Genomic DNA, 26864 nt, shown 5'->3' on the forward strand with positions numbered 1-26864 from the left:
TTTTACTGTATTTTGTATCAAATAAATGCAGCTTTGGACAGCATAAGAAACTAGGAACATATGTGACCCTGGATCATAAAACCAGTCATAAGGAAAACAGGTATATTTGTAGGTCAAAATGATCGATTTTTCTTTTATGCCAAAAATCATTAGGATATTAAGTGAAGATTATGTTCCATGAAGATATTTTGTACATTTCCTGCCATAAATATATCAAAACTTAATTTTTGATTAGTAATAAGCACTGCTAAGAACTTAATTTGAACAATTTTAAAGGTGATTTTCTCAATATTTAGATTTTTTTGCACCCTCAGATTTTAGATTTTCAAATAGTTGTATCTCAGGCCAAATATTGTCCAATCATAAGAAACCATACATCAATGGAAAGCTTATTCAGCTTTCAGATGACATATAAATCTCATTTTCAAAAAAATGTACCCTTATGAATGGTTTTGTGGTCAACGGTCAAATATTGTATGGCAGCAGCTGCTCTCAAAAAACCTTCTGATTTAGACTAAATTAAAAACATATTAAATATTTATTGAAAAACTGAAACATTTATGCTGAACTCAAAATGTAAAAACTGAACATCCCACATATATTTTAGACAAATAACAGGAGAAGTAAAAGTAAAAATGTTTTATCAACTCATAAACCCAAGCCGGTCTCAGGGTAGAGCTGGTCTAGACCAGAGCACACACCAGCCTCACTATTATTAAACCAGCTCCCCTCTGAGCTCAAACGGCAAGTCTGTGTCTCTTCTGCGTCTGTAGACCGTAGAATCATAAACTCCTGCTGTTACGTCCACATCAGCTTTACCGTATGCTCTTCCCTGTGGAGAAAAGTGGAATAAACGGCATCTATAAACAAAAGGGAAACTGCAAACTGACAAAATCTGTTGTATAAAAAGCTACCGCACCACTGTGCTGCAATACCATAGTTCTGAAATTATAATTGAGCTTGTGTATATCATGCATTCTGGGAATTTAGATTTAAAATGTATGGTTTTAAATGAGCAATCACACTATTTAACATTAACTGTAGCTTTCTATAGATCCAACTGGTTGTTGGTTCACACCCACCTCATTGTAGGTGGACACTGGTGCTCGTGGATGAAATTGGGCAGCAGGGGGCAGCAACGAGTAGCCCTGCAGGTCCTCGTACGTCCCCCAGCCTCTCACCTCCTCATAGTCATGAGCGAAAGGGCTTGTGCCGTGTCTGCCATCTGGAGGGAAGGAAACTCAGCACATGAATACTTCAACCATGTACTTTCAAACAGCAAAAACGGTTTAATTGTTAACTAATCCGTAAACAGCTGTCACTGGAGGGGTTTGCTCAAATATTGAATAAAAACAAAAGAGCTTTTAAAAGCAGAAAACTTGAAGTGATTTAAAATGCCTCCCCTTGTGCAATCAAAGAAAGGGAATCACAGTTATTCTCACTGTGTTATCAGGTTTGTTCATATCCCTACCTCTAATTACAAAATAAGTCATGTGGATGAATGATTTGCTCACAAACTTACAATGAAAAAGGGACTTGAGCCACACAGTCCAGGGCTCGACAATGAGGAGTGCCCGATGGCCCGGGGCCAGTGTGAAAGCTCCCTGGTGAAAAAAACAGCATATGCTGGTAGGTATGTTTTAATGCTGGGATGCTGGTTAGGTATGTTTTGATGCTGGTTTAAGCTGGTCCTTAGCTGGTTTATGCTGGTCTTTAGCTGGTTTATGCTGGTCCTTTGCTGGTTTATGATTGTCCTTGACCAGCAACATGACCAGCTAAGGACCAGCATAAACCAGCTAAGGACCAGCTTAAACCAGCATCAAAACATACCTAACCAGCATATGCTGTTTTTTTTCACCAGGGAGACGCTTGGGACAGTTGGCGAATTTGTCACTGCCCCGATCGGGCCACTGCCACGTCATCTCGAAAGTTTATCATTATCACGACGTATTTTTAAGCCTTGTTCATTAAAAATTTCAAGCGATCACAGAAAGACATGTCTCTGACGGACAAATAGCCTACAAAAGTATGTCAAAATAGCTGCCTTGACGATTAACTTTGTAGCTTTAACAATGAATAATCTATATTTAAAATGCATTTTAGCCGATCTCTGTTCTGGGCTTGCACACAAACTGCATGCAATCATTTTTCAAAATGTCATGTGTGTGAAAATATTACGAACTTATTAAACATCCGTTAACAGAGGCCAGGGACGCTGAAGACGAACACAAAGAGGAAAAAGTATTGTAGCAGGCAGAGCTACAGGTCACTGTTCACAATGTGCAAAATATTGGAAATATTATTTTAAATATTGAAACGGGGTTTATATGAATGTATCTCTGAGGGGAACTGACTGTTTTAAGAAAAGTTTACATGGTGTTTTCTTTTCATCTGCCTCTGTATAATGCATTTAAAGCACAGATTGTAAAAAATATGGACGTAGTGTCCGTGACGTCACCCGTAGGTTTCTGAAGAGCATTTTGGAGCTCTAAGTGGGCGGGAGTCAGCCGTCGCCATCTAGACCAAAACCACTTTTTGTACCAGGCTGTAAACATATTTTTTTCTACTGTAGAGTTGGGCATTTTAACATGGGGAGTCTATGGAATTGACTCCCTTTTGGAGCCACTCTCTAGTGGCCAGTCGATGAATTGCAGTTTAAGTCACTTCCGTGTTGGTTTCAATAGAGAGAACTGTTATTCCATAAGCGCCACCTGCTGGCAGAGACTGAGTTCACGCTCTTTCAGTCTGTCTGCTGTTTTCCCTCTTTTCATTTGTACTAAAATTTTAATAATAATTAAAGAATTTTTGAACAAACAAATAATGTTTGAACTTTATATTTGTTAAGCTAGTAGGTTTTGCTGTGGTATCAAAAGTGGAATCGAGAACAATTTAATTGGCATATAAAATTTTGGTGTCATATAGGCTTGATTAGTAAAATAAAAGATAACATGAGTCAAAAACAATGATAACAGCAACTATTTTATTTTTTTTTGTGGCAGGGCCAGTGAAAATTTTGACTGAGCAAATAAAAATTTGAACCGGGTCAGTAGAAAAAATCCTTAGCGTTGAGCCCTGCAGTCTGCAACTTTTTTTTGCTTAAATAGGCAGGATGTTATTTGGGAAGGGATCAGGATTTGACAGAGGCAAGATGTGAACCTTTAAAAAATTAAAAGTTAAGCTTTAAAATCCTTCTTAAGTGTATAAGGACATTAGATTTACTCTTACCGTGATCCTCAGGGCCTTCAGGGTGAGTAAACAGGGCAGGACTGTAGGCCTCAGTTGGGTAGTAATAATAAGAACTCTCCTGCTATTGAGGAAAAAGGACATCTTCAGTAGAAATTAGCGGTGTTTGTGAATTCAGGTGTGATCTTTTTCAACACAAGGTAGGAAGTGTTCTTTTCATGTATTTTTATTTGAATGTTTTGCTAGAACAGCCGTTTCCAGCTTCGCTGTGTAAAAAAAGACTGTGTGTGCGAGTGTCCGGTGATATACCCGCATGTAGCTCTCGTAGACGTTACTGTCAGGCTCAGAACTGCTGTCGATGAGGAGCGTTCGTTGTGCCGAGGCGTTGATAAGCTCTCTGCTCGCATAGCGAGTTGAGCCACTCGCCGTGGACCTGCAGAAACACACAACATCACATTCGCAACACATCGCAAGTTAAAAAACATGACAGGAAAGCAGAACTTCTGCAAACAGGGAGGAATTTCTAAGGAGCAGTCAATAAATACAGATGTCAAGAAATTAAAAACACATGGTGAATTATTAGAAGCTTACAGGTTTACATTACAGCATTTGTCTGCATCATTTTTCTAGTGCATTTTGAATGTATGCATACAGAATCATCTACAATAAGGAAAATCTACATACATATATATACATCATGGGCGTTTCCCATAGAGTATATATCAGAGGCAAGGGAGGCAGTGTCGCCTCAATATACTGGATGACAAAAAATTTGTAGCACAAAAATAAAACAATGGCATTATTACAAAATGTAACATTAAAAAGTGTATAAATCACTTGTTTATCTAAATAAACTATCCAGCAGCGAATGGGGGAAAGTCATGTGAGAGGAGGCAATGCCTCCATCGCGATATAATTGGATATGACTGGTTATGATCTACTGTAATTGGTTCATGCGATAAATCCCGCCTCTTGTGTTTGTGTACATTAGCGAATCAGTCTGAATGAACATTATAATGGCATTAATGGGAAGACTAATTAAAAAAAAAAGTAAGTAAACAGCTAACACACTTAGATATAATCACTTTATGTCAAAATAAGACTTAAAATGGCATGAAAACATGATCTGTTGGACTTGTAATGAGTAATCAGAATGGGAAAATTTAAAGCACATACCTGTGTCTGTGACCAATATTTTACCGATCTTTGATGACTAATGACCCGAAAAATTCAAAAATAGTTAAAAGTTAACTATTAAAAAGAACAGCTGAACATAAGTTCACAAATAAAATCTTAAAATATTATTTATTATTTTGAAATAAATGCAAACAGCTTAAAAACTTAAAAACACTAAAAGATTCATACTTGGCTTTAATAAATAAAATATTGATATTTTGATCACATGTTATTTAAAAATACATTTAAAAATATAAAATAGATTTAAAAATATAAAATAGATTATATATATATATATAAGTAATACTAAATTAATTAATTATTAATATAAGTTAATATATATATATATATATATATATATATATATATATATATATATATATATATATATATAAGTAATACTAAATTAATTAATTATTAATATAAGTTAAATATATATAAGTAATACTAAATTAATTAATAAATATAAGTTAAATATATATATATATACACACACACACACACACACACACACACACACACACTTTTAAATTCTACATTACTTAATAATCTGAATTATTTAATATTCCTCTCCTATTTGCTGTTTTAATTATTACTAAATTATTTATTAATACATTCTAAATTAAATATATAATTAAAAACAATTCTACATTACTTAGAATTAATCTAAATTATTTAATATTCTTATATTGCTGTGTGTGTGTGTGTATATATATATATATATATATATTCATTCATAAATAATATAAAATATTATATATTTTATACATAATATAGTGAATGACCCACTATTGCACATTAGATTTTATGCCTTAACACAAATCAATATTTTATGTCTTAATGTTTACACACATAAATAAATTAATGCACACATTTAATAAATTAATGAATTTAAATATTTATTATTATTATTATTTTTTTTTCCTAATTTAATATTCTGAGTTATTTTATTTTAAATTTCAAGTTGCACGTACACTTCAGACTTCTCTTTTTTAATATCCTACTAAAACACCAAGACTTTTGTCTATGCTGCTTTTTTTTCTTTGTAGCTCATGACTCTTGTCACCTGTAGGCTGGTGAAATGAACACTCTGTACTTCTCTGGAGTCTATTTATGGAGATGCAAGCTAAGCAACGTTTCTATATGCCGTCTTGAGGGCTTCTATAGCTACTGGAAGCTGAAAGGCTTCATCCAGACAGGCAGAAGTTGTTCTGAATGCCTTCCAGCCATCACGGCATGCTGGTCTTGCTTGTTAGCGCAGCTCACTAAGGCTCACATCACCATTACTACTGCTCATATTAAGGCATAGGAGTTTGTTCAAATCCCCAACAAGTATTAAACTTTATGGCAGTAAATAACCACCTAGCAGACCCTTATTTTCTTCTGTGCTAACATGACTCACCTCTGCTCCTCGCTTTTTGTCTCCTGTGAAATGCTTCTGGTGTCCTCTGAGTGCAAAAAAACAGAGGAGAGTGGCATGTTACAGGGCAAAGGTCACAGGAAGGAGAACATGACGAAAATGAAAGGAATCCAGAACGTCATACAGACAGAACATGAGATTGTTTGCGTATGAAACATTCATCATACGCCATTTCAATTATTGGTTCCTCCCTACAAATTGTGTTGTGACAGTAGCTTTAATAAACTGATAAAAAGGGCCGTTCAAATTGAAAGCGAGAGGAGAGGACGACAGGTTCATGAATAGAGAGGGAAAGGAAAAAAACGGGAGCGCGAGATGAGAGGGGAGAGACAAGACACCTGACAGTTTGAAGGAAGGGGCGAGGCGAAAAAAAGACAGATGGGGTGAGTGAGAGAGAGAATGACAGAGGACGAAAGGGAAAGGGGCGAGATAAGGAGAGAGACGAAGGGAGGAAGTGACAGCTGCCGGGGAAAGGAGAGATGGCGGGATGATGCAGATGGCTGAGGAGGCAGCGAGCGAGATAAGAGGAAAAGAGAGAGATGGATTTAAAAGTGAGAAGTCATATTAGGATTCAGACAGTTCATCCCGTTTGCGCTGCGTGCTGTCGCTGCGAGTCGACCAGTCTAGGACACGCTGTCTAACAGCGACCAAGTAGAAACGGTGACACGATGAGGAGTTTCGCTGTCATTTACCTTTAAGGCTCCACCCTCTTTTCCATTTGGCCAATAGGAAGCAGCTCAGAGGGTTTAGGAACAATAGAAGACCGCCCACAACCAGGATCACCACCACATAAGCAGGAAGACCGCGACCTGTTGAGGAGCAAGAGCTCTGAATAAAAACTACATAACGCGTCTGAAAAGATGATATACAGTCAGTGGACCCAAAAAGTATTTGGACACTTGAAGTTGTAAAAAGACGTTTAAGAATAAATTGTTTAATATTAAGACAAAAATATATGGTCACTTTCTGGTTGTCAATTATCTGAGTTATATGACCTCTATAGAAAAAATTAACTAATGTATTTTTTTCAGCTAACTTATAAAAAAATTAAAACCTTTTAGTGTGCAGCATATATTTTATATAATAAATTAATTAAATTATAACAATACAATAAAGTGCTATTTTAAATTATTGAAGATTACTACTATGACTAGAACTAATTATTATTATTATTAATAATAATAATAATAATAATAATAATAATAATAAAAAAGAATAATTATTTCATATTTATAATTTTTTTAAAGTAAAAAAACAATCCACAACACGTCTCATCATTTATTTTGTCTTTTGCTGAAAAACTTAGTTTTATTAGTAATAAAATTTATTTTAATAATTTTAAAAATTAATTTAATATTATTAAAATTATTAATGTTAAAAACTTTTTTTCCCACAATACTTAATTTGTCACTGAATAGTGTAACTAAAGCCAATAATATAAATTTTATTTATTAATTTTCTAATTAATATTAATTTTAAAATTCATTTTAATTTAGTTTTAGCAATAATATAATAATAATGAAATCATTTAAACATTATTATTATTGAATACATTATTAGTAGTAGTAGTATTATTATCAATGTTAAAACCTTTTTCCGCAATATTTTAAACATTAAAAATTGTAACTAAAGCCAGTAATAAATAATAATAATAATAATAATAATAATAATAATAAATCATTTATTGATATTAATCATTATCATTTAACATTTATTAAGAGTGTAACTAAAGCCAAAATAATTTAAACATTTTATTATTATTATTGAATACATTATTATTATTATTATTATTATTAATGTTAAAAACTTTCACAATATTTCTTCTTTGTCTAACATTGAAAATTGTAACTATAGCCAAAAATATAAATTTAAAAATTATTTTTAATAATAATAAAAAATATTATCATTGAACACATTTATTATTATTAAACATTTTTATTATTTTTAATGCATTTATTAGTAATAGTAGTAGTATTATTAATGTTACAACTTTTTTCCACGATACTTCTCTTTTGTCTAGCATTGAATTTGAACACTGAATTAACAATAATAATAATTATTATTATAATTAATTTATTATTATTATTATTATTATTGTTAAAACTATTGTTACAAAAAAAAAACAGCTCAAAATCGTATTAGTTTGATTTAGTTAGAGAAAAGGTCTAGAATCATTTGTTTGCTACTCGGGTAGATATTTTGTCATCCAATGCGATGACATTCTGACATTTTAAAGCATGGCTTGAGCGTTCAAATACTTTTTGAGCACAAGATATATTAATGGCAGCTGTGCTGAAACTCACACATATATATGTTCATGATGCTGAAATATGTCTTGGGCTGAATTTGCACAACTATGCATCACTGTCTTGTTGGATTTGCTATACTATATGTCACAGTTTTGTAGAAGAGAGCGTGTGATTGGTAGACATTTGACACGCTCGAGTCATGCCTCGCCGCGTGAAAATACCTCCGACGCCACGAGAACTAGTTTATTCACACAGACAAAAGACATTGATGAATCTCTCCCTGAAAAAACTGCCTCACACACAGTGTATCATTCCCAAATCAAACTGATGACATAGGAACTACCCAAGAAAATTGAAAACCCTAATGAATCTTTTCTACACAAACCCAATCAAAATGCAAAGCAGTATCTGACGGACCTCGAATTTGCCGCCAGCTAATGCCGGTTTATTTCGTATCTCGAATCAAGGGTCAATAACTGCCACGGTGTCCCATTAAACAGCACCAAACCGTTCAGGATTATAGCCCGAGCAAAACTGCACTAAACCGCAACGGGGAAAACATTGAGCTCCAGGGCTTTATGAAAGCACATGAAACGGCCCGGTAAAGGCCACGGAAACTGAAGTACGAGCTGAGAAATTGATCTGAATTCTGGGGTGTCAGGCCTTTTCTACATTTGATAAATAGCAGCTGCAGTAAGCTGGAGGAAGAAATGCAGCACCTGCAAGAGCTGAGTCCTGGTCTGCTGGGGAGACCCCATCAACCGCTTCCTCCACATCTGAGAGAAAAACAGACAAGGTAAATCACTTAATGCAGAGGTTACAGAGTGCAGTCACTTTGACCACGAGTCCAGATCAGAAATGCAAAAATTGATTTACGCATTTAAAAACACTTTGCATCAACCACACTGGTAACTATGCATAGCCGAGTCCATTAGAGTGGACTGCAAATACACGGCAGAAAGGAAAATAATGAATTCCACTGAAAGCACAGAGGTACCAATGTGTAAAATCAAACATTATAGACTTGGTCTAGCCTGAAAAGCCCCATTGTGATGTGTAAAGACTTTAGTCAGAGTAAATGGCATATTTAATTTGACAAACGAAAACGAGGCACTGTACTTTCACGTCCCTGCTTTGCATTAAATTACATATGGCTTCTACTCAACTGAAGTGAGTTGAAATAAGGTGACTGCAGAAAGCAGCGCACGTACCTACAAAGCCACCTCGTGCTTTTTCATAGTCTAGTTATTGTCGAATGCTGCTCAAGCAAAACCATATGCTGTGTGTGTTCAAACAAAAGTGAGGATTTATGGTTTTATTGGCGTTTTATTGAGGACTGTACGAACTGAACTGTTCTAGTAGTTGTTTTTTATCCTTAAAGGGACAGTGCAGACAAAAATGCTTTTGAAATTAAAACCAGGAACATCAGTGAATCAGGACAAAAAGGATGCAAAATTTCAATTTAATAAAAGTTTGGCATCAGTACTATTTTTTTTGTAAGAAATTTATATTTTAAATTGATAAAAATACCTTCAATTGACCCAAGGTGAGAGACATAATTTAACACATTTCTTTTTTCAAATAAACGCTGTTCCTTTGAACTTTGTTCATCGATGCATCTTGAAAAAAAAATGCAACCAAAATTTCAAGCAGCACAAAAGTTTTCAACATTTATAATAAAAATAATAAGGAATGTTTCTAAAGCATCATATTAGAATGATTTCTGAAGGATCATGTGACACTGACGACTAGAGAAATGGCTGTTTTACTATTACAGGAGTAAATTGCATTTAAATATATTCAAACAAAAAATAATTATTTTATATTGTAATAATATTTCAAAAAATTGCTGTTTTTACTTGCTTTTAATCAAATAAATTAAGAAACGTCTATAAAAAACATTAAAATCAACTGCAAGCAGCGATTATCGGTGTTCAATTGCTTTAACCCATTTAAGCAAATATGAAAAAAAGACATTATGTATTACTTAGGAAGCCTGTAACCACCTTAACCATAGAAATATGATGATTTTTAATGTGTATGACTGTTATAGTGCCACCTGTGGTCTGATATCTGCAAAGATTTGCACAGTGTATAGTTTTAGGCGTTTGTATGTTTTCTTTTTTTCACTGTTATAGCACCACCAAGTGGTGAAAGTCTGCATTTTTTTTTTTTTTTTTTTTTACTGTGACCTCAGATTGAGGTCTTACATATGTGTTCTGAGTTTGATGAATATATCTCTTTCCATTCAAGAGTTATAGGCATTTTCGTAAAAGCAGCTCCGCTCCTTTTAAACGTTTTGCCAAAAGTTAAGCTTTCATTTTCATAAAGCAGTTTTTTCAAAAAATCCAAAATACCCCAAAATTTTACCAGTTGAATGATATAATGCACTTGAGCCTGCAACTAACGGTTTAGTAGTTATGAGCGATTTCATACTTTTGAACACTGTAGCGCCACCGTCAGGCCGATTGGGACGAGCCTTGGTGACTTTAGCCGCTTTTCCACTATCGGGCCAGTCAGCACGGATATGGTTTCATTTTCCACTGTGGTGCTGATAAAACGGAACTCTTTGGAATGTAATTTAAACAATTGTAATATACACAGCGATATGGATGATGATCAGATATCTATTTTTGGGACTACTTCGTTAAATAACAGAAAAAAAAAGGAAATAACTCTTGGCGCAAAAAATAAAATAAACAGAAGGCGATGACAGGTATAACGTTACCAACAAATGCTGAGGGGATATGCATGCCAACAGAGACGGACACAGAAGGTAAAACCTTTCTAAAAAAATCCCACATTTATTGACAGTATTAATGCATGAGCTATGAACTCTGTTTACTTGGCTGTTTGATATAGCGAGCTTTCGCTTAGCACACACATTCTATCAGCACGGTTTGGCACGGTTGTCTAACCAGGCCGAGAATTCCAGGCCAAGAACGGTTTGTAATCGTGCTGTGCTGTACCAGGCTCAGGTGGAAACACAACTGGAACCGTACCTGACTGTTCTAAGAACCATTCGGTCCGATAGTGGAAAAGCGGCTTTTGTAGACCAGGGGTCACCAGACCCGGTCCTGGAGGGCCGGTGTCCATGCAGAATTTAGCTCCAACCCTAATCAAACACACCTGAACCTGCTAATCAAGCTCTTAGTAGGTATATTTGAAACTTCAGGCAGGTGCATTGAGGAAAGGTAGAGGTAAACTTTGCAGGACACCAGCCCTCCAGGAACAAGTTTGATGACCCCTGTTGTAGAGTACTGTTGGGTACTACCATCCCTCCAAGTTTCAAGTCTCTATGACTTACAGTACTGTTTGGTCTGCCCAATCACTTTTAGACAGAAAATACTGATCCTCTGCCATTTTAACAATTACAACAGGGTTTCAGCACTACATGCTTGAACGGCTAAAAATAAACAAAACCTTATCGACCCCAAACCTTCGAATGGTAGCGTAAATGACGCCAAACATGTTTCCCATATATCCCGGCAATTACATCCCACCATGTTTGACTGCCTAAATGCAAATAGGATATTTTAAGTTAACAAAAAGTTGGTCACTGGTCACTGTATGGGTTTACTGTATGGAAAAGAACAGCTTGGATGTTTTTAAAACATCTCCTTTTGTGCTCCATGTAAATGTTTTTAACTATGACATGATAGTGAGCAAAATATGACAGAATTTCTCTTCAAATAGCTGATAAATGTTAAATACGTAAGGTTTGTCAGTTCTGCTGTCAGTGAACTCTGTGGCAGAGCCATGTTGTGTTTTCCGTACTTCCGTCAGCTGCCTGTGCTCATGACTAATTTGTTTTGCAAATCAAATGCTATGACATTACAATTGCAGAATTCATTATGTTTGCCGAGGGAATGTAGCTTATCATCATTTATCATACATCACACGGTTTTGTTTTCTGTCTCTCTCCCTCTATCGCTCTATTTTTTTCCCTCTCGCTCGCAAAGACGGCAAAATACAGACTGAAATATGCATTCAGAAAACACACTGGTGCACTGATTGGTGTAGACGTTGAGCCATTCGGCTTATTTGCATGAGGCTCAGCCGTGATCTTTGCCTTACAAATGAGATGTGATTGGTCGGATTGATGAATGGCTCATCAAATCAGTGGAAAGTAATGCCGGTATCTAAACCTACAAGAAAAACCACCGTGGTCGGAACCCAAATGACGAATAATTTAGTTTATGTGTCAGGTAAGCTTTATCAGACAGGCTTGAGCTGAATTTACCACCAGTGGTGACCGTCAGTATTTTGTTGTTGTCTGCATAGCTGCTCTCTCCCATTGTATTAATAGCGTTGACTGAAAAGTTGTACGTAGTGGAAGGGTTGAGGCCTGTGACCGTATACACAGTCGCTGTTGGAGGAAACACGTCCACGTACATGAAACTTGCTGATCCTGCCCACTGGTACCTGTCAATAAAACAGATGCGAATGTTTATATACTTTATTTGTCTACTATACTTATACATTTCTTAATTACACTTATGCTTTTCTTTAATTCTATATTCATTTTGTGCTCTCAAAAGTCTGAGATCTAATAGAAATGCATCCTTTTTTCTAATTTAATCATTTTTTTTGTTTTACCAAGTTCATTATCTCATAAAAGTCTGAGGAAAAAAGTTGAATTAAAAGCAAAGAAATTTCAAAATGAATAAACTTAAAATGTCCTTTTGTTAGTATTTACTTTAATTAATCTTTATATTAAACTTTGATTTATTTTCCTTCCTTATTCATTTTGTTCATGTTCTTAAATGATTTTAAATTTCACTTTCATACAATGGGGTACAAACGTTCATGAAACTGCTTTTATATTTGTACTGAGATACAGAATATACCACTATTATTACAATTATTAAATATTTTATTTTTTTATATATATATATATATATATATATTATATTTATTTTATGTGATGTGAACCAAAATTTTAGAATTGATTATATTTTATTTGTAAGGCTTTTGTTTTATTAATAGCAGAACTGGAGCCACTCAAACTCCAAAAATTAATTTTAAAATTCATAAGAAATACTTAATTTACTTAATAACTTTTCTGTTTTCAATGTTTACAAATTCTAAAACATTTTTTAGATTTAAATTACATTTTTAAAGATTAATTTAATTTAATTTAATTTAATACCAGAAAATATGCAATATAATATGTATATACAGAAAGGTGATAAGAACTGTTAGTTAAAAATAAAATTCAAGGTTTGCTTAGTAACTTTTCTGTTTTTTCCTAATTCTAAAACATTTTTAAAAATGAGATTTAAATTACATTTTTAAAGATGTTTTTCATTTTTTTTATTTTTAATATTTAATTTAATTAAATTTTTTAGTTATTTAATTTGTAAGGCTTTTGCTTTAATGATAGCAGAACTGGAGCTGCTCGAACTCCACATTTCTGTGTAAAACATGATAATCATGTGATCAGCACAATTTGCGAATAATCTAAAAAAAAAAAAACGAATCTTAAAATTCATAAGAAAAAATTAGGATTTTGCACTTAATAACTTCTGTTTTCAATTTTTCCAAATTCTAAAACATTTTAAAAAATCTGATTAAAATTACATTTTTAAAGATTTTTTACATTTTAATTTAATTTAATTTAATACCAGAAAAAGTATGCAATATAATTTTTATATACACAAAAATTTGATACAAACTGTTAACAGTTAACAAAAATAACAGTTGTGCACAAGGCTACCCAGCCAATAAACAACAATCAGCATTAAAAATAAAAAACAAATAAATAAATTATTTATCCCTTCATCATGATTTCAAACCTCTGGACCAGACAGACTGAACTACTAGGAGCTGTGACATAAAAAATAAACCTGCCTTTCCTATCAGGGAATCATATGGGAATAACCGTGCCATGGACTGAGATAAAAACGTTTATACATCAGCCAACTGAAATGTGTGCGGTGTTGTGACACACTAGAGACTGAGAGATAAAACATATCCACAACACACACCACATGTTGTAGACATCTCACAGCAGCATTTATGACAACCGCACCTGACACGGAAGTTTTGTGTCAAACCACCGTCAAATCCGGGCATCCATTCCAGAGTTACAGAGTTATGGTCGACGCGGAGCAGCTTCAGGTCTGATGGGGGATCGGGGTGGTCTGAGACACACACACACACACACACACACACAGAGAAACAGAGAGAACACAAGCTCATTAAAAATACAACTACTGCCTAAATCTTATTGCATTGCTTGGAGAATGTTTATTTAAGAGGGGCAGAGAGACAGAGAGAGACAACAAGAAAGAAATTAACAGCCTACTGTACAGTCAAAAAGAAATATATGTGTCAATAATACACTTCACTATGAAACTGGTTAATTATCTTGTTGGCTCTACTGGGAGAGGGTGAAGGGGTCAATCCAAAAATCTGCACCATTCTGTTCCCCGGTCGACTGATGATAAGGAGCACATAAAATTTATTATCGCTGTGTCAGATTAATTATGAATATTCACAGCAGTAAAAACAGAGAAGGAGGTGTGGACAAAAAGAGGCGGATATTGGATTGTATTTCATGGTTTTTATGATAAACATTAAACGTGCCTGCCCGAGTCGATTCCACGGACCTCAGAGAAAGAGAGAGAGAAAGACAGCACAGCAGAGAGCTGGCAACAGAGAAAAACATTCAAGTTTATTGCTGGAAAGAGAGAACTGAAGTATTGTTCCGGGTTCAATACAAGCAAATCATGTTTGCTTTTGCGTTAAAGAGTTAGTTCACCCAAAAATGAAAATTACCCTATGATTTACTCACCCTCAAGCCATTCTAGGTGTGTGTGACTTTCTTCTTTCAGATGAATACAATCAGAATTCTATTAAAAAATCTCCTGGTTCTTCCAAGCTTTATAATGGCAGTGAATGTGTGTTCAGATTTTGAAGACCAATAAAATCCATCAATCCATCATAAAGAGTGCTCCACACCGCTCCGGGGCGTGAATAAAGACCTTTTGAAGTGAACCGATGCATTTGTGTAAGAAAAATATCTGTGTTTACAACTTTATAACCGCAATCTCTAGGTTTTACTAACTGTCGTACGCGTTTCACAAGACAGTAGCGCTCCAGCGAATGACTGAGACATAGGCATAGTGTAGGGTGACCACACATCCTCTTTTACCCCTTTTTGTACCTAAATTGCCCAAATTGCCTAAAATGTCCAGGATTCTGCTTTTGCTTTCTCCAGTCGCCATTCATTGTGTGCGTTTTTGTAATAAAGTTTGTTTTAAAGTTTTAATGTTTTCCTTATCCCACTCCTGCTGAATGTCTGAGTATTACCGCCCGCTTTCGCAAAATTTAAGTTTTGACATGATATATGGTCATTGAGCTACTTTGAGAGCTTTTTACCATTACCCTTACCCTTTTTACCCAGAGCTGTGTGGAGCACTTTGTATGATGGATGGGTGCACTTTTTTGGACTTCAAAATCTCAACAGCCATTCACTGCCACTATAAGGCTTGGAAAAGCCAAAGCATTTTTAAATATAACTCTGATTGTATTTGTCTGAAAGAATAAAGTCATGTACACCTACTGTAGTAAGACTTGGATAGGACAGATTTCATTTTTGGGTGAACTATCTCCTTAGCACAATTTTTGCGTGCAATGTTAAAAAGTAAAATCATTAGTATTACAAACAGAGAAGGGGGAGGTCATTTTGCATGAGAGGGTACATAGACCGGGCAACCCTATTGTTCTGTAAATTAAGGGCCAGTCTGAAAAAGAGCAGACGTTGATTACCACAACTGAATAATTAATATCACAATTGCTGCTCAGGTCGAGAAAAACAAAATCTCATTGCCGGGCAGAAATCTCTTTCATGGTTCTGCTCATCATCTTTGTGTGCGTTTATGAGTCGCCGATAAGAAATACGACACCCAGACGCCGACGTCTGTTTGTTTTCATTTATTGCATTTTTATTTATTCATACATTTATGCTAATTCACCATCACCTTTCAATAGGGGTCAAGAGAAGGTAGCGTGACCAGTCAGGTGAAGCTGACCGCTTTAGTCTAATGAAATGCTCACTTCCTGTTTGTACGTACTGGTGCTGAGGAGCTGGATGTCTAGAGTGTCTTTTCCCATGCTGTTGTGAGCGGTGCAGGTGAAGATGGCGTAGTCCAGCGCTGCGCTCACATTTATGACGGTCAGAATGCTGGTGTGGACAGTCCCTGTTACCTCCATCTTCTCCTCGTACCTGTAAAATAAGATCACGAACACTAATATGAGAGATTCAGTACTGAAACACAACCAAAACAGCTTCACATATCCTGAAGGAACTGAAAATCCTGAAAACCAGCAAAAGCTGCAAATCCTGTTTAGAGACAGTTAGAAAGAAAAGGTCAGTCACATTTCAGTATGCATAAGAATGAGTAAAAAACTCAGTTTTTGCTTAAGACTGTTGCAAAAACCAAGGATGCATTAAATTGTGCGAAAGTGACCGTAAGGACTTTGACACTGTTACAAAAGTTTCTGTTTTAATGCTAATTGACATTCATTGATAATAAGAAATGTTACTTGAGCACCAAATTTGCATATTAGAATGATTTCTGAAGGATCATGTGACACTGAAGACTAAAGCAACGATCCAGAAACTTTTGATCCAGCTTTGGATCAGAGGAATAAATTACATAAAAACAAAATACTAAAGCAGAAAACAGTTATTTTAAATTGTAATAATACTTCACAATATTGATGTTTTTACTGATTTTTGATCAAATAAATGCAAAAATATTTTACAAATCTTAATCTTAACAATTCAAAACCCTTTTTTTTATTTAAATGAATTGAATAAACTTTCATCCTAAATGTCTTAAAATTTTTAGATATATTTATTTATTTCGACAGATATAGCTCGATATAAATACACAATGGAGGGATAGCATCTAAGCCTGAAATAAACCATAAAACAAAAGTATGACATGAACCTTTGTTAAATAGTTAAAACCGAATTAATAAAAACAAACAAAAAAACACTGTGAAGAATTAAAATAGAATGTTTGAGGAGTATTAATAATACAATGCAGCCTTGCAAGAACTAACAAACACCAACATTACAAGCTCTAAAACACATGAAACAAACACATGCACACATACTTAAACTTTAAACACTTTCATTACACATTCCACACACACACGGTTGCAGACCAACTCCCGTCTTGAAAAAAAACAACAAAAAAAACACAGTGTTTACAGAGCTATCCAAATGGGAACCGTTCACTGATTTCTACCGTTCTTAAATTAAGCAAGTTATAACCGTATATACCAAATAATAACTCTGTAGTTAGTTATCTATTTTAGAATATATAGAATTATCTATTTTATATATATATATATATATATATATATAGATATATATAGATATATATAGATATATTTTAAATAGGATGTTTCCAAGTGGACGTATAGCTTCAACACACTAATAAAGAGTGGATCACCTGGGGTTGCCAAGGTCTACAGGAAATCCATTTTTGGCCCAGGTGAAGTGGACACGAGGAACACCTTGTGCCTGACAAACCACATTTGCATCATTGGTGCCGTCTCCTCGGCTGGCCACCTTCCTCCACTGCGGCCCCTTCTGAAGCTCTGGAGCAACTGCAGGAACATGGAACAAGTGTTTTGAAGATCAGTACTCATGTCAAGTAGTGTTTAGGATTGTTCTGTTCTTCAAAAAAATCCTTCAGGTGCCACAAATTCTTTAGTTTTTCAGCATTTTGTGTATCTGAACCCTTTCCAACAATGACTGTATGATTTTGAGATTCATCCTTTCACACTGAGGACAACTGAGGAACTCATACGAAACTATTACAGAAGCTCCAAAACACTCACTGATGCTTCAGAAGGACAAACAATGCATTAAGAGCCAGGGGTGTAAACTTTTGAACGCAATGAGGATGTGTACATTTGTCTTATTTTGCCTAAATATAATATTTTTTTCATTAAGTACTACCCTTCTGAAGCTACAGAAAATACTTAGATGCTCCCCAGAAGACAAAATAAGTTAAATTAAAGGGGTCATCGGATGCCCATTTTCCATAAGTTGATATGATTCTTTAGGGTCTTAATGAAAAGTCTCTAATATACTTTGATTAAAAATTCTCAATGGTTTTGTAAAACAACACCCAACACAAGATTTCTTTGGTCGTAAAGAAATTATGTTTTTCGAGGAAAATATTTCAGGATTTTCTCCATATAATGAACTGCTATGGTGGCCCAAGTTTAAACTTCCAAAATACAGTTTAAATGTGGCTTTTTCATAAAAATAATACAATTTATATACTTTTTAGTGTCAAATGCTCCTCTTGTCTTGCTCTTCCCAACCTCTCTCTTTTTCCGGTTTGTGGCAGTTAGGGTATGTCAAAAAATGGCCATCTCATGTTCTCCCTGAACTTTAAAATCGCCCTATATCACTGTTTTACCTTTTTTTGTTAAGGGTGTTTGATGATTATATGGAGAAAAATGCTGAAATGTTTTCCTCAAAAAAAAAAACAAAAAAACAATTTCTTCATGAAGAAAGAAAGACATGAACATCTTGGATGATAAGGGGTGAGTACATTATCTGTAAATTGTTTTTCTGGAAGTGTATTTCTCCTTTAAAAGGGCAGATTCAGTACTACGTAGATGTTTAAAACCTGACTGATGAATAATAATAATAACGAATATACCTGCAGTCTGTTCCTCACACAAAGCTACAATATGGTTTCAAAGAATAATATAGCTGTGATATGCTGTGCTTATTTTTAGACTGTTTGTGTTTGAATCATCATATCTTTAAAATGTAATCAGTATTTAATCATCTTATATTCATTACTTTTAATCAGTTTCGCTCTAACTAACATGACATCTAATTTTAGTCAAAGAAATTAGTTGAGAAAGTAGGAAATTAAAAAAAAAGTATTCCAACAGTTCATATATTAATTTAATTTAAACATGTTTCTTCATTTAACACAAATTCAATTAAAAAAACCTTTGTTAAACACCATTTTCATCAGTAATTTTTTGTTGACAATAACCACAGGTCTTATGAACTACTTCCATTATATTTTTATGATTCTTTTTGAAGCTTGACACTTCCAGGCCACATTCACTTCATCGCTCTCAAAAGAAAAGTCTGACTTTTTGGTATATATCTTCTAACACAGTTATGCTATATGTGACGCTGGGCCACGAAACCCTTAAGTTGCACAGGTATATTTGTAGCAGTAGCTTACAATACATTGTATGGGTCAAAATGATCGATTTTTCTTTTATGCCAAAAATCATTAGGATAGACCATGTTCCATGAAGATATATTGTAAATGTCTTACCGTAAATATATGAAAACTTAATTTTTGATTAGTAATATGCATTGCTAAGAGCTTCATTTGGACAACTTTAAAGGTGATTTTTTCCATATTTTAATTTTTTGCACCCTCAGATTCCAGATTTTCAAATAACTGTATTTCAGCCAAATATTGTCCTATCCTAACAAACCATACATCAATGGAAAACGTATTTATTCAGCTTTCTGATGATGTAGCAGAACTCACAGCGTACGATGAGCTGTCCTTCCACGCTGCCAGGAGGCGCTATGCCGTTGTCCGCTGTACACTGGTAAAAACCTGCCCGGTCACGGGTCACCTCATATATAGTTAACAAACCAGTGCCTTCGTCTTCACTCTGCTCTCCCAAATCATCGACTTCCCCTTCACCCTACACGCAAACACACACACACACACACACCTGTAGAACAGCCACAAACTCACAAACAAAAAGTTTGAGAAAGCCAAAAGGCAACGACTTCACACTAACATCAATTTTCCCATATACGCACATAAAACCAGACAGAAAAAGAGGGTGGCTTGAGATATCACAGACACTGACTGAAAACGTGGGGCACTATAGATGCTGAAACGGTCGGAAACGGCCCCAATCGCGGCTAACGCTGAGAAATGTGGCCTTTGGAAAGGCAGCTTTAATGAAAGCTATTTTTCTCCATTTAGGGCAGAAGTATTAAGCATAAAGGTGAGACATTGTCGTAGTTAGAAGGGTGAAATATAGCACCTCTGTTACAGAGTAGCTGTGACACATGGTGAGAAAAGAGAAGTCAGAGAGAAAGAGGGAGTTAGAGACAAAGAGGAGAGATCTGAGAGATAAATAGAGGTGATAAAAAGAGAGATAGCGAGTGAGCCGAGCTAACAAAGGACCATAGAGTGGGAAAAGGATGAGAATAAGCACAAGAGAAACGAGGCAGAAAGCAAAACAGAAATGACAAAGACATCGCTCACCATCCACTTCCAGGAAAACATACTGTAGGTGATGGGGTTGGCATCAGCGACACACAGTAAGTCAGCCGTGTCTCCCAGGTTCACATACACAGGATCAGACTTCATACGAACAGTAGGGGCATCTGGTAACCAAACCAAAAGATAGGGAAAAATCTTATATATATATATATATATATATATATATATATATATATATATATATATATTCCTAACTAACTTCATTTTAGACTTTTTTTTTAACTAACTTCATTTTAGACTTTTTTTTTACTGTAAAAAAAAAAAAAAAACAAATTAAATGATTAATTCATCATTTTTAAATATTTATTATAGTAGTATTAATATTTTATATGGATTTTAATTTTAAATGTTCAATTTTCATTTTAGTTTTTATTTTGTGCTTTTGTCATGTATTTTTTTTAATTAGTACTTTGATTTTGGAAGTTTTGTATTTTAGTTAACTGTAAAAAAAATAATTCAACTATACATAATTAATTATTACTATGTACAAAATGTAATTTTTAATTAGTATGAATGTTTTCAATGGTATGTTATTTTACATTTTCAATTTTCATTTTAGTTGAATTAATTTTGTGCATTTGTCATTATTATTACTTACTACTATATATATATATATATATATATATATATATTATAATAATATAATACTGTGCATATATAATTATTTATTCAGTTATATTGAATTTAATTCAGTTAAATTGAATAAATATGTACAGTGTTATATTTATTTAGACTACAATTTTAAGAGGATATTTTTTCATTTATATTTTATTTTAGCTTTATTTCAAATATAAATCTATAAATAACACAAATAAATGTTGTATTAATATAGTATATAAATATCAAAATAAAACAAAAATGTAGATACTCAAATAGCTATGTAGTTGGTATAAATATAGTAAATATAAAAATAAAAAATTAAAATATAAAAATAATACATTGTAACTATAATCTACATTCTAAAACATAAAAACAAAAAAATAAAAATATATATATATATATATATATATATTAAAAAATGAAATATCACTGCTTTGACCATCCTCATATGCATGAATAATATAATATGAATAAGTAATATAAAATAATATAAAAAATATATCTATTAATAATATTAACAAATATATTATTAATAATATCAACATCACAATAAAACACAAAAAATACCTCTGCTTTTGTTCTAAATATAATAAATATAAATATAATATATTTTATTTCTAAAATACCAAAATAAAAACAACATATTTAACTACATTATTAAAATAAATCATAAAAAAAAATTATATATAATGTATAATATATAATGATATATATGATTAAAAATTAAGCAAGTTATACTGAAATTCTTAGTGGATCTAAACGGTTGCCTCTGGCACCAAAACAACATCTTTTGGCTATGACTACATATATTTATAAAACACAAAAATAATAATAACAAAAAATGTGCTTATTATAGTGTCATTTGTGTCATTAGCGTAACAACATACCCTAAGAACATCAGATTCTACACTCTAGAAAAAAATAGTTTTTTTTTTTATAGTTTTTTTTTTATTGTTGTAAAATCAAGTTAGATAATTTATGTTGTTTAAATAACATAATACTTTGAATTGTTGATTAAACTCATCTCTTTCATTGTATTAATGAAATAAACTACATTTTTTAAGGCAACCAGTTACTTACTTTAAGCTAATCCAACAATCATTTTCTACAGTGTATTCCAGTCAGCTGTGAATGTTAGTTAAGCCTCTTGTGATTCATTTAAGATGCTTCAAGTGATAATTCTTAGTAATCTTGCACATTCTGCATTCAGCCTATAGCAGCTTGTGCTAATTTTAGCACATTTACGTGCCGTTGCCTTTTGTCAGGGCCATGACATTTCAATTTCCACCTCAGCCAATTTCAACGACAGCGCATTCCGATTTCGAAGAAAAGTTAACTTGCGGCGTTTGATTTTCTAAATTCGGATGTGTTGATGCCAGACTTGCCTTTGTTTAAATCTCGATACAGTGTGCCCCTGCACTTCCTGTTTGAATTATTCACAGGGCGTGAAAGAAAAGCCTTTACAATCAAGGTCTATTGTAATGTCGTCTCTATTATGTGTAGTGCAGAAACACTGTTATTTCAAAGCCTCCTGTGTTCCTCCATGGCTGGTTGCAAACAGTCTTCAAGTCGCTGTCGCTACAGCAGAGGCCGCACATGTTTGAACAGAGGTAATGCTTACTGAGGCAAATTAACAACGCTCTTGAAAGGCTACAGAATTAACGCCCCCTCAAAAATCTGTCACACTCTGTCAGGATAACTGTATTATTAAAAGGGATCAGAGAACACTAATGAAGAAGCGCATCTGCGGAAGCAAAGTAGATATTAAAAAAAAAAAAAAAAAAAACATTAAGAAGCGGATTTCATTCAACTATGTCTAACTATTTTTTATAGCGGAGCAATTACTGCTGACATTTCTACATGCTTGTGCTGACCAGCTAGGCCAACAGAGATCATTTGTACTGACACAATAACAGAATCGCTATTAATTTGACAATATTAATTAGCAAATAAAGGAACTTTCTCCTAGAGCTCTAATATACCTCTATATCAAATATAGAAACAGCAATACATGCATCCTTGACAAGGAAACTTGTATTCAATAACTTGCGAAAAGGGAATACTTAGTGACAATGTTTCACACTTAACTGTAAACAAACCATTTGTACAGGAATAGCAATAAATGTAGTTTAAATCAGCTTTTTACATCAAGAAATGGCTTTGTATACAGGTTACAGAAAAACGTATGGCTAATTATTTCATGGCGTGCAATAAAAACCTGCATATAAGGTCTAATTTTACACAATATCTGTAAGTCTGTGACTCTCCTAAGGTTTTCAGTATTAAAGGCAATGCTGTGTTTTCCATAACTTGCTGCATAACTCAATTTACATGGCGTAAATCAACCAAATGGCCCCAGCACCATCTTTTTATTTGTTGCTTGTGCAAATAAACCCAGACGGAGCTGTACCACCAACAGTTATTTGTCTTTAGAGGTTTCTATTAATTAACTCGCTAATTCTCTATTTTATTCACTCCCACACTTCATTTATTCATTATAGCTCAAATTACCTGAAGAAAAAAAAATGAAAATAAAGATATATTTATAACGGCTCAATGTGAATGTCTCAACAAATTACGTGGAAAAATAAAATATTATTTATTATATCTATCTATCTATCTTATAAGTATCACAAATCAAAAAATATTTACAATAACAAATAAAATCAAACATCCCTTGACTATGAATAAATGTTTATACAATATCAATAAAACAAAATATTTGTAAAAAAAAAAAAAATCAATATCATTGCATTTGCTAAAAACAAGCATTATATTTATAAAATATTAAAATAAAATATAACAAATATTTAGAAAAAATAAAATAATGAAATTTCACTGCTATGATATAAATATAGCAAATATAGTATAGTATAAATATGTAAATATATAACTATATTATAACTATTAAAAATAAATTACAAACTTAAAAGATTACAAAATTCAAATTTCCCTGGTTTGACTGTCCTTACATGCAGGGAACCAAGTTTGTATCAAATATATTGAATAGCCAAAATAAATAAATAAATAAATAAAATTAAATAAAATAACTTTAATCTATCACATAAAAAACACAAACAAAAATATACAAAAACAAACAAAATCAAAAACCTTTTGACTATGAATAAATATATTTACAAAATATTAAAATAAAACATAACAAATATTTAATTTAAACAATGAAATATCACTGCTAAGATATAAATATAGCAAACATAGTATAATATAAATATATAATTATGTTATAAGTATTAAAAAAATATATTAAAAACAAAAATAAAACTTTCCCTGCTTTGACTGTCCTCACATGCGGGGAAGCAAGTTGATCAATCAATCAATCAATAAATACACAAACAAAAAAATTTACAAATACAAATCAGAAATATTTTGACTAAGAATAAATATATTTATAAAATATCAAAATAAAAATGTAACAAATATTTACAAATTAAAATAATGAAACATCACTGCTATGACATAAATATAACAAATATAGTATAATATAAATATAGAACTATATTATGACTATAAAAAATAAAGATTACCAAAAAAAAAAAAACCCTACTTTGAACGTCCTCACATAAAGAGAAGCAAGTCTGTATCAAATATATTGAATATTATATATATATATATATATATATATATATATATATTACAAATCTATCATATAAAATACACAAACAAAAATATAAAAAAAACTAATAAAATAAATCAGTTATAAAATATCAAAATAAAAATCTAACAAATATTTAAAAATCTAAACAATTAAATTTCACTGTTATGATATAAATATAACAAATATAGTATAATATAAATATACAGCTATATTATAGCTATAAATCAAAACAAAACAACAACAAAAAAGATTACCAAAAGACATACAAAAATAAAAATTTCCCTGCTCTGATCGTCCTTAATGGCAGGGAAATATATGAATATATCGAAAATCCATTTAAAAAACTTGAATCTATCACATAAAATACACAAACATATGAATATACATAATATTGTGTATATATTATGTAAAAATTTATATATAAACCTAAAATTAAATAGAAAAAATCCAATAATGAAATATCAATGCTCTGACTATATATATAATAACTATAATTATAAATGATAAAAATAAATGTATACAAACTATGACTAACTAGAAAACATAGTAATAAAAACTGACGATTAAAAAAAGAAATATCACTGCTTTGACAGTCCTCACACAGAGGGATGCAAGTTGTATTGAAGTTCCTAGAAAAGTGGCCCTAAAATGGTTGCCTCAGGCACATACAGCAAACTCCTCTGCCTCATCTCCATCCCTGCCCCCAGGAGGATCATATCCTCAACCAAGTGGGCCATTACCACCAGCATAATCTCTGGCGTGTTGGCGTGTACAATCCTCCTCTGCATTGTTCCTAACGGGCAGAAAGAGGGGGGCCTACATGGAAAACAGCACCATTGGTAAAAGCTATTCAAATGGCCCATACATAATGAATATCTAGCACTGTCAGATGCTATTGTATGAGGACGCAGAGATCCATTAGTGCAGAAGGATTTGCAGGAACATGCAGGCCTAGATTTTGAAGGAGTGCTATTATTAAATCATTAAGGAAGTGGGAGTGCTCTTTCTTTCTTTTTCTCTCTCGGTGTCCCTCTCTTTTTCTTCGTTTCACTTTCAAGTGTGTGTACGTCTGTGTGTAGGCTTGAATTGGCAAATAAATATGTGGTACAAATATTACGAACAGCGTAGACTTGCTTTGCGGCACAACTTTTGTGGTAATTTATACTGGGGGAAAAATATTTTATACTATCCCAAACATTTTAACCTTAAAAAAGATGCTTCTCACAGGACTGTGAAAATACATCCTTATTAGATGAATTAGCATTTATACATATTCAATATTCAACACTCAATTCATGTGGCATTAGTGGTTATTAATAAATATGTTGACTCTGTGTCATCTTTCATGTGAATATGAGTTTGCCTCCCAACCAGCCGTGACTGTCAACAGTGTCAAGACATTTTGGGTGTCTATTTTTGTCACATCAAACTGGTTAGTCCTGCCCACAGTCAAATCTCATTGGTTCCAAGTCCTGCTTTTACTAAGTCATGCTATGTAAAATATACAGTGGGCTCCAAAAGTCTGAGACCACTATTAAACACTTACGATATGCTTATATACTATTGATATGATACTTCATATGCTATTAAGGTGTTTGTTAATATTTTGAATTAGACTTAATTTTTATATGTATATTTTAGGAAAGGTTTAGCAATTTTGTTATGTGTTTGAGTTATTTTAATACTTCACATATATTTTAAATATTTTTTACAAGTATCATTTAATAATTAATTATTAATTTTATAATTTGCTAAAATATTTTATTATTATAATTACATTATAATAATAATTATAATAAAAATATACACACACTAAATAGTTTATAATTCTAATTTAATTATATAATTAATAATTTAATAATATGAAATATATTATTATAATAAAATAATGAGTATTATTGATAAACACACACAACATATTTTATAACTATATTTTAATAATGATTTAATTATTAATTTAGAATTATATAAAACTTACATTATTATAAGAAAACTATATATACACACATTTTAAATATTTTTATAATTATAGTTTAATAATGTATCTATTTTATATATATATATATATATATATATATATATATATAAGCTCACACATACATTTGAAGTATTTTTATAAGTAGAATTTAATAATTACTTAATTATTAATGTTATAATTGTATAAAATATTATTATAATTATTAAATTATTAATTATAATTACAAATATATACACAAAATTTAATTATTTGATTAATAATTATTGCAAAAAGGGAATACTTAAGTATATTTATAAGTATATAAAATATTATAGCATTATAA

General features: G+C 32.5%; 1 protein-coding gene across 6 annotated transcripts in view; it reads right to left on the bottom strand.

Moving 5' to 3' along the window:
- Positions 1 to 624: 624 nt before the first annotated feature.
- Positions 625 to 26864, bottom strand: part of nphs1 (NPHS1 adhesion molecule, nephrin) — a 219763-nt gene continuing 193523 nt past the window's right edge. For all 6 annotated transcript variants that reach the window (XM_051128921.1, XM_051128920.1, XM_051128922.1 and 3 more), the window contains 13 exons: positions 20331 to 20452; positions 19593 to 19755; positions 17502 to 17658; positions 16110 to 16261; positions 14063 to 14174; positions 12272 to 12453; positions 8748 to 8804; positions 6472 to 6588; positions 5762 to 5807; positions 3493 to 3616; positions 3226 to 3307; positions 1083 to 1225; positions 625 to 832 (listed from right to left, as the gene is read on the bottom strand). In XM_051128921.1, the coding sequence (XP_050984878.1) occupies positions 716 to 832; positions 1083 to 1225; positions 3226 to 3307; positions 3493 to 3616; positions 5762 to 5807; positions 6472 to 6588; positions 8748 to 8804; positions 12272 to 12453; positions 14063 to 14174; positions 16110 to 16261; positions 17502 to 17658; positions 19593 to 19755; positions 20331 to 20452 (1574 nt within the window). In that variant the 3' untranslated portion in view covers positions 625 to 715. The remainder of the gene's footprint in view (positions 833 to 1082; positions 1226 to 3225; positions 3308 to 3492; positions 3617 to 5761; positions 5808 to 6471; positions 6589 to 8747; positions 8805 to 12271; positions 12454 to 14062; positions 14175 to 16109; positions 16262 to 17501; positions 17659 to 19592; positions 19756 to 20330; positions 20453 to 26864) is intronic.

Source organism: Labeo rohita, chromosome 15 (assembly GCF_022985175.1).
Source record: "Labeo rohita strain BAU-BD-2019 chromosome 15, IGBB_LRoh.1.0, whole genome shotgun sequence".
Classification (NCBI taxonomy): domain Eukaryota; kingdom Metazoa; phylum Chordata; class Actinopteri; order Cypriniformes; family Cyprinidae; genus Labeo; species Labeo rohita.